Here is a 9,397-nt window from a genome sequence, read left to right as displayed (position 1 = left end):
ACACACACACACACACACACACACACACACACACACTCTCTCTCTCTCTCTCTCTCTTCACTGGTTTCCCTTCTCTGGAGAATCAGCCTAACAAGGGAAAACCTTGGCAAAACCCCTTTGGACACCTACTTCATTAAAAAAAAAATACACCAAAACTCAACTAAACTTACTGCCTTCGGGTCAATAAAGGTAGTTCTAAACCGACATTTAGGCCAAGCTGTCCCTGACTCCCATCATAGTAATGCTCACACAAAAATTGGATGGTGAAAGACCAAAATCAAACTCCCTGCTATGAAGTCAATGTGGACTCATAGTGACCCTACAGGACAGGGTGGAACTGTCCCCGGAGTTTCTGAGCCTGCAGCTCTCTATGGGAGTAGATAGCCCCATCTTCCTCCCTTGGGGTGGCTGCTGGTTTCAAACTGCGGACCTAGCAGATCACAGCCAACAAGTAACCAGTGTGGCACCATGACTGTGGCACCACGGCACAGTGGTCAACATACAGGGGCCAGAGTCACAGCTTTTGAGTTTGTACCCTGGTTCTGCCACCTAACAGGTGTGTGACTTTGAGTAAGCCCGGTGCCTCAGTTTCCCCAGGTGTCAAGGCCTGCCTGGGCTTCCGTGGGGATCCCACCAGCAAAGGCCTGCCGTGCGCAGCACGTGAGCTGGTGTGGGACTAGGCCTCGAGGGTCAGGAACAGGAAGCTCCCATGAGCACACCCCGCCTCAGGTACAGGACCCGCTTCCTGCTGGCACCCCACTAGCACTTGTGCCACGTCCCCACCGTCAGCACCACTGGGGACGGTGAGGGCAGTCCCAGTTTGAGCCTCAGAGAACCTGCTTCCTCAGCTATGAAATGAGGAGACACAATTGCTAAGGCTCGTTTTGGGCTCTACACACACACACACACACACACATACACACACACACACACACACCACAAAAAGAAAAAGGGGCTCCCGGATTGATTTCCACCATAGATCCCCCTTGAGTTCTAACTTCCCCTGCACCTTTCTCATGTCTGAATTTCTGCTTGAAATAGGAAGCTGCGTATTTGGCGGGTAATGCACCCGGTGCTCGTTCAAACCACTGCTGGCACAGTCCAGCGACTCCAAGCCCTTGGTCATCACCAGGGAGGGGCTGGTGGCACAGCGTCTCCGAGAACAGCCTTATCCAGGGGACGAGAGACCAAAGAGGCTGAGTTACCTGGGCGAGCAGACCTGGTTGGATCTGGAGGGGCTGAGCGCCGGGGGCTTGCGTGACAATGGGCACAGCGTTCTCCATCCGTACCGAGTAGCCAGCGTGCTTCGAGGGCGAGGCCTGCAACCCTGTGGCCATGGGCAGGGATGAGGGCACAGGTGAGTGACCAACAAAGCCTCCCTCCACCCTGTGCCAGCTCCTCTGCTCGATGGGTCCTTCCGGGGCCTTTGACAGCGGTCCCTTAGTTCCTAACTTAAATGCAAATCATAGAAATGAATTGGGATGAATGTCGTCCAAAGCTATATGGTCAAATTCAGGTATTGAGAGGGCGGCCACGGAGCAGCTATGTGGAGGCATTACCACCAGACACTGAGGGCTGGCCTTGTCAGTGTCAGGGGCCAGGGAGCAGAAAATGGGTCCATCTGTTGGGAACCCCCTGGACTTGGAAACTGAGCCACTTCTGGTAGGTGTGTTCCGTGGGGTCTGCAGGCACACACTTATGAGGACTGATTTTACGTGTCAAACGTGGTCCTGCCTGTTGTTTGGTCAGATGGCAGTCTGGGGGTGATGAAGCCAGGTGGCCTTGAGAGATATCACCTTCGGCAATGTGGGTGGGCCTCCTCCAGTCAATGGAAGCCTTCAGAGCTACCAAGGGGGGTGGGGGGTGGCGTTGCCTCCAGGGACAGATGCAGACAGTTTGGCTGAACTCTCACCTCACCTGCCTGCCACCTGCCACTTGAATTTGGACTTGCCAGGTCTCCACAACATTCTAGAGACTTCTGGGTGGATCGTACCAGAGAGCACGCCAACCTTGGCACTTGGCGTCGACAGGGGAAGAGGGCCGGAGGTGGGGCGCGGGGAGGTTGCCTAGACTCACTGGGGGCGTGGGTTCTGGGAGGTACTTGTGAGACACGTTTCTGGCTCATGCTCACGGGGTGGGGCTATGCTGACCCTTTTCCACAGATGACCACACAGTAGGCACCGTAGAGAGGACACTCAGGGGCCGACACCAGCATCACAGGACCCTGCTAGGGACTGAACCGTGCAGTGTGCTCGCAACTCTCCCCGCTCAGAATGTGTGCCGCCAGTTGGGACCGGACAGTTATGCTAATGAGCAGGATTAGCACAGGGTGCGATTAGCAGCGAGTCTATTTCTTCTGTGCTATAAAAGAGATTAAACTCAAGCTAGACCTGGGAGTGGGAGTAGAGAGAGGCCAGACCACCTGATAGTCCCCTGGTCGGGAGCAGCTGTTCAAAGAGATAAGGACCTTTTCCTAGAGCTGCACGCCCCCCCACCCCAAGTTCAGACTTCTGGCCCTGCCCACTGTGAGAATGAACCACTGTTTGTCCATGTCCTTCCTCCATGGTGCTTGTGTTACCGTGGCACCAGAGAACAGTGGCAGGGCCACTTACAGACAGTCCTTCAGGGATGAAGTCCCAGCCAGTGGACTGGACACCAGGAGCCTGCTGGGGGCTGAAGCACCAGTCTCAGCCCTCAGGTTCTGTCCCGCCCACATGCTCACCGAAGGAGACCCCGGGGCGTCAGTCAGCACAGGCCACTGCCCTGGTGGGGTGGGGTGGGGGGCCTGGAGGTGTCTGCTTATCCTTACCTTGGAAGCCGGGGGGACACACGATGAGAGCTTGCTGGAAGGGGTCGGGCCTGGCGCAAATCTGGGCTGTCCCCGTTTGCAAGGGCATGCTGCGTGGGGCCACGGCCGCCATGGATGCTGCGGAGGGCTGGCAGAGAGCGGACGGGTCGTTAGTACGGAGACTTTGGGGTGGCTAAGGAAACAGCAGCACTGGTGGAGGTGGGGGCCTGAAGGGACGACGGGAACCAAACAAAAATGAACATGGGTGAACAGGGAGGGAGGTGCTATGCTGGGAGATGCGTGTCCACATCCAACAGCGAGCTCCGGGAAGACACATGGACAGACCGATGAGTGGAGACCAAGAGCCAGGAAGCCGCACGGGGGGTGGGGATATGGCTGAAAGGGGCTCGAGCCCCGGTGCCTGGCCAGACCCTGCTCGACATGCTTTTGTGAAGGTCCTCTGCTCACGGTGACCTGCGATTCACAGGTCCAGCCAGATGGTCCTCCACACGTGGGTGGGCCTCGGCCAATCAGTAGAAGGCTCTGGCAGCGAACACTGGAGTTTCCGGGAGAAGACAGCCTCACGAGCCTCTCTAGCTTGCTGCCTGCCCTGAGGATTTTGGACTCGGCAGTCTCCATAATTCCACCAGCCAGTTACTTGAAAACAACGATCTTCTCCTAACTCTGTTACCCACCTATCTCTCCATCCATCCATCCATCCATCACCAGCTTGTCTTTCATCTAGCTAATCCATCAGACATCATTTATGAAACTGACCTTAATCCATTATCTATCTAAGAAGCCCTGGAGGTAGAGTGGGCTTTGCTGTGGCTGCTAACTGCAAGGGCAACAATTAGAACCCAGCACCCTCTCTGAGAGAGAAAGATGAGGCTGTCTGCTCCTGTCAAGATTTACTGCCTGGGAAACCCGAGAGAGAACTCTGCTCTGTCCCTAGCAGAGTCACTATGGACTTGATAGTCGTTGGTTGATTTGATCATATATTGATTTAATCTATTATCTGTCATCCATCCCTCAATCTATCCATCCATCCATCCATCCATCCATCCATCACCCAATCTATCTTTCATCTACCTAATCTATCATCCATCATCTATTTTATCTATATAACCATCCATTATTGATCTATGTAATCCATCTGTCTATAGCTCATCATCTATCATCCTCTATCTATCTATCTATCTATCTATCTATCTATCTATCTATTCATCCATTCACCCACCCACCTCCTAGCCAACATCTATCTGTCTTTCAATCCATCCATCCGTCTGTACCTCCATCTGACTCCTCAGGATCTGGGTCTCAGGAGAATGCAACAAACAGGTGGCATTTGTGCCAGGAAGGAAGGTTTGGGACACCCATTCTTGGGAATGTGCAGGATGGATGTCGCATCAAGGACAGTGTGGAGGGACCTCTCTGTGGTCAGGGACCCAGGATCCCAGCCCTCCAGGATCACAGAGAGGGGTCTGCAGCAAGGAGGGTAGGTGGGAAGGAAAGGGAAGTCTCACCTGGGCCCATGTTGGCCCTCTAAATGCTTTAAGTGTTGGCTGGGGCAGGCAGAGGGCAGCAAGTGGTGGCAGTTTAGGGCCATGGGAGTCTGGCTCAAGGGCCTCATGAGGCCCAAATGAGAAAGCCTCACTCTTTAAGGAGGTGCCAAGGGACAGAAGCCTGTTGACACATGTCAGGCTGAGGGTGGCTCAGGGCCAGGTTGGGGACTGGGTGGGAATGCCTGCTTTTTGGGACAATGTGCATCAGAGAGAGCCCTGGTGGTGTAGTGGCTATGCGCCAGCTTCTCCATGGGAGAAAGACGAGGCTTTCATTCCCATACCGAGTGACAGTCTCGGAGACCCACCGGGCCAGTTCTTGCTGGAGTCAGTGTCCACAAGTGGCTAAGGAGAGTGTAGGCGATGCAAACCGCCTCTAGGGGGCAGCAGACCCCAGAGAGACAGCCCGAGGGAACCCCAACCTGGGCCTGAGCACCCCACCTAGGGATGAAGGCCCAGAGCGTGGTGGTGGGCGTTGGGGGTGGGTGGGGGTGGGGAAAGCAGCTTGGAGGCAGGGTCCAGAGACTATATCTCTGTGCAAGTTGTGCTTTAGGATCACTGCACGTGAACCACTCTGTACTGGTGCATGTATGTGTAGGTGACATCTGTAGGCATGTCTGTGTGCATGAGTGTAGGTACTGTGTGTGTGTGTGTGTGTGTGTGTGTTTGAGGGAAAGAGAGAGAGAGCATATAAGTGGCATCGGTATGCGTGTGTATGAACAAGCGTGAATATGCGTGTGACATTTGCAGGTGTGTTTGTGCGCATGCGTGAGCGTGTTCTGTGTAAGCATGTACGGCATATACGTGCGTGTGTGCTTCACAGATACTGAGTCGTGTCCTGGGTGCTCACAAAGAGGGTGGCTGTCGTTCCCGACTGGTAGGAGGGGAGAAGGCGCTGGCACCCGGCTCGGGCCCACTAAGACAGGAAGATGTAGGTGAAGGCTCTTTCCAGTCCCCTGGTGTCCCTGTGCTCCCAGCAGGGCATGAGGGGCTGGGTCCTGCTCCTTTTCTGAAAAGGCTGGACTTCTTGAGGCAGAGAGGCCCGCCTTCCCTAGACCCTGGAGGTTCCCAGAATTCCACAGGTGGTCTGGTGAACTGACGGAGTCTCCCATAGACGGAGAAGAGACAGGCTTCTCCATCCAGATAGACCGCAAGGAGCCAGCAATGCGGAGACACGGTGAAGGGCCTCATAAGGACTCTGATCCTGAGCCCCTTCCACTTCTAGAACTTTCCCCCGGGCAGATGTCAGACACAGACAGCCCACAGTCTTTCCTTGACCTCAGGCCCACACTGGTCCAGATGGAGAACGGCAGTCAGGCATCACCAATTCAGTGACCGGTGCCTGAGGGGAATCCTTTCTGGACCGTTCGGTGGGGCCAGCAGTCAAGACGTTCACCTCTGTCACCAGGCGCAAATACTTCTAACTGGGTGGATGTGGCACCGGAGGGGTTCCCGCCCGAGGACAGGCTCTGCTGGGGGGCAGCCCCCTTCCACCGCCCGCTCACCTGGTTGTGGACAGTGTTCAGCTGGTTGTTAAAGGTCATGGTCAGGTTGGTGGAGGTGCTGGGGGCCACGTGCGTGATGAAGGGGGTCTTGCTCTGGTTCACGGTGTCGTACATGTTCACCCGGCGCTTGCAAATCTCCATGTTCTGGAAGCAGGATTTGACGCTGTGTGCGGGGAGGGCAGAGGGAAGAGGAGAGGCATGAGGGAGGAGTTGGGCACAGAGCAGAAAAGCCCGAGAAGGCAGCTGGGAGATGAACGTGGGCATCTTCACACCTTGGGTGTCTGGGCCATATTCGTGGTGGCCACCGGGTCTCCCTACCCGATGCCAATGGCCCCACATTGACACACTCCCTGTTCCTACTGCCCGTAGGCTCTCCCTGTGGCCGCTGCCCCCTAGACAGAAGCATAAGCTCTCTGGTCAGCCAGAAAGGAAAACTCACAGATAAAACACCGATTTGTGAGCTCCTACCCTTCCCAGCGCTGTCTCAGGGGCAGACTCAGGCCGGCAACCTGCCTAGTGCTGCTGCCCCCCACACCCGGTCGGCAAGTAAGATGACCACCGCAGTCCACTATGGCAGGGCTCCTGGCTGGGCACCAAACCCTGGGCAGTTCACAGCCACCCAGCGGCACTGACAAAGATACGGACCGGCCACCGGTTTCCCGAACCATGACAGCCAAGACAACCCCGTGGGAGTGCTCTGTTCTATTGACACAGGGGCGGAGTGTCTCCCCTGTCACAGGCCAAGGACGGAGATGAAGACTTCCAAGACACAGTTAACAATGGTGGGCGGCGTCGGCAAGCTCAGTTTTCCTGTCTCTCCCATGAAGGGGGCTGACGAGGCGGAAGCCTGCTGTGCTGTGGGAGCCCATTCTGACTGATGGCTCACTGCCACCCCCAGGGTCGGAGTTTGTAGGGCTACAATCTTGAAGGAAGCAGGTTGCCAGCACTTTCTTCTGAGGGCCTCTGGCTGGGTTCAAACCACCCGCCTCCAGCCAGGAGCTGAGTGCATAGCACTGCATGGCACCTCCGAGGAGCTTCTTACTGTGGTGGAGTTCACTCTGGGCTCAGAGGAGGCTGCTCTTGAGAGTTTCCGAGCTTGTCAAGCTTGACGGCAGGAGAAAGCCTCACTTTTCTCCCACCGAGCGGCCGGTGGGTTGGAACTGCTGACCTTGGGCGTAGCAGGCCCATGCATGACCCACTACACTGCCAGGGCTCCTAAAAGGAGGCTTAAACTCAAAACAACTCACAGCGACACATAGGCCCGAGTAGAATGGCCCCTGTGGTTTTCTGAGGAGGAAGCCTCGTCTTTCACCCTCAGAGCGGCTGGTGGGCTGGAACTCCTGACCATGTGGTTGAGCAGCCTGATGCGGAAACAGCTAGGGATAACTTACCCAGGCACAGAGCTCATAGATGGCAACTTCCCCCACACCCCGGACATCCTCTTTGACCTTGTTCTTTTTTCTTGTAAAACTCGTGCCCAAATTCACTGCCGCGGTGCCGATTCCGACTCAAACGGACCCTACAGGATGGGTCAGGACCACCCCTGGGGTTCCTGAGGCTGCAACCCTGGTGGTCTTGAACTGTTGAAACCTTGCCGCAGCCCCCTGCGCTGCCCTTGATGCCGCCAGGGTGCTTGCATTCTTTCCCAGTCGCCAGAAAGGAAGACGCTCTCTCTTTTCAGATTTAGTGCTCCTCCGTCACACTGGTGAGCCGAGGCAGCCCCTGTGTTGGGAAGGCCCAGGGAACGGTGGCCCTGGCTCTGAGGATCCGAGGGGCCTGGCCCAGATGGCTTCTCCCCACCTCGGGCTTGGAGGGAAAACCACCAGAACCAGCCCTTCGGGACTCCGCCATGGCTTCTCGGCCTGGTCTCTCCTACAGCTCCTGGGCTCCGTCTGCTGTGTCTTTTCCCAAAGCAAACACGGCCACGCGAAAGCCCTGTTTGATTTCCAATCTACTTCTGCTATTCAGTCAGAATTTTACATCAACAACACACTCTTCCCTTCCCAGGTATTTTCCTAAGGGCGCGATGCTAATTTTCAAAACCACGTCGATGCCAAAAAAAGAGAACAAAAATAGCACTGAGCTCTTCCCAAAATACCTGGGGGCAGGGGAAGGCGTGGTTGGCCAAACTATAAGGGGCATGCAACAGAATCCAGGTGCAATAATGGGTTCCTACTATTTTAAGATTACACACATATGCTTCTCTGCACTCTGCAGGTATGCCATATCGTGGGCCCCAAATCCACCCCCCCAAAAATCCACAACCCAAACCACACCAACGAGCAAAACCCCAGAGGCCTTCAATGCGCCTGTGCATTTCCTGGTCACGGCTGATGGCTTGGGGGTTAGCCGTCCTGGAGTGGGGCCTGAGGAAGGGGCCGCTGTGCCATTGGGGGAGACATGCTGCTTCATCTTGCTCCTGATCGTCTGTAGACAGGACCAGCAGGCACCACTGAGTCCCACCAGCCCGCCGGGCCTTTCTTCCAGGTCTACCTTAGATGCTCCGTGGAAACCGGCTCCACATCCCGGCAGCACATGAGCCTCCAAGACAGACAGGCGGTGGTTGCCCATAAGCGGTGCTGGCCGGGAATTGAGCCCTGGTCTTCCAAACGGAAGACCTCGCTCTCTTGGACTGGAATCTCCCACGGGCAGGGGAACCCCTGCAGCTCGCCTGTTCACCCCAAAGCCCAATCCGAGTCTGCCCCAGGACGCCTCGACCCAAGGCGAGGTTCTGCCCCGCTCACCCTTGTCTGGCCACTGCCCTTCCCGCACGGACACCCAGAATCCAGCCCAGCCAGCCTGCAAGCCGCTGCCTCCTTTTCTGGGTAAAGCAGGCCACTAGCTGGGCAGCCCTCCACTGGCGTTTACAAATAAAGTTTTATTGGAACGCAGCTTGGCCATGTGGTGTGCTTACGGTCTACTCGGGCAGAGCCGAGTGTTTGTGGCAGACTTGTTCCCAAGCACCACCACCCTGCACACCTATGATGGACGTGGACACCTACTGTGTGCTGTGGGGGAAATCGAGGAGGTGCGTCATGGTGACGAAGGGGTGGTTCAGGGTCTCGATGGGCGTGACCCGCTTGTCGGCATCGATGGTCAGCATCTTCTTCAGCAGGTCGATGAACTCCCGGCGGTCGGCCTTCTCCACCAACAGGTCGCTCCCTTCCAGGTCTGTGGTCATGTTCACCTGGGGGCAGGTGGGGACAGGTTACTGGGCTCTCAGCCACCCAACCCCCACTGCTCTTGGGAGGCTGTGTGGACTCCCGTCTCTGGCTGAGATGCTTCTCTGTGTGGGACGGAGGGGGGGCGGCAGCCTGGCGGTCAGGACCAAGGCCAGGCTGTTGGCTGGGGGGTCAGGCCTCCTGCCCGCCCCCAGGCCCCTCTGGCCGAGGGCAGTGGTTGCGGTTTCAGGGCTTACCTGGGCCATGTCATCCAGACAGTTGAAAATGTACTTCCGGGCCTCTTTGGACTTGATCCCTGTCTCTGCTTCATGGTCATCTGGGGTCTGGTGAAGACAAGCAAAGGCTGATGGGGAACGTGGA

At 56.4% G+C, this 9,397-nt stretch overlaps 1 protein-coding gene across 1 annotated transcript in view; it reads right to left on the bottom strand.

The window, feature by feature from the left end:
• Window positions 1-9,397, bottom strand: part of HIPK2 (homeodomain interacting protein kinase 2) — a 109,822-nt gene that overhangs the window by 21,759 nt on the left and 78,666 nt on the right. Inside the window, exons 7-11 of the mRNA XM_013007565.2 lie at window positions 9,274-9,360; window positions 8,858-9,042; window positions 5,856-6,018; window positions 2,810-2,936; window positions 1,206-1,327 (exon numbers count right to left, since the gene is read on the bottom strand). Of these exons, the coding sequence (XP_012863019.2) occupies window positions 1,206-1,327; window positions 2,810-2,936; window positions 5,856-6,018; window positions 8,858-9,042; window positions 9,274-9,360 (684 nt within the window). The remainder of the gene's footprint in view (window positions 1-1,205; window positions 1,328-2,809; window positions 2,937-5,855; window positions 6,019-8,857; window positions 9,043-9,273; window positions 9,361-9,397) is intronic.

This window comes from Echinops telfairi, unplaced genomic scaffold, assembly GCF_000313985.2.
Source record: "Echinops telfairi isolate 266 unplaced genomic scaffold, ASM31398v2 ScPeMD7_23;HRSCAF=83, whole genome shotgun sequence".
Lineage (NCBI taxonomy): Eukaryota > Metazoa > Chordata > Mammalia > Afrosoricida > Tenrecidae > Echinops > Echinops telfairi.
This window is presented reverse-complemented; position numbering and strand designations above follow the sequence as displayed.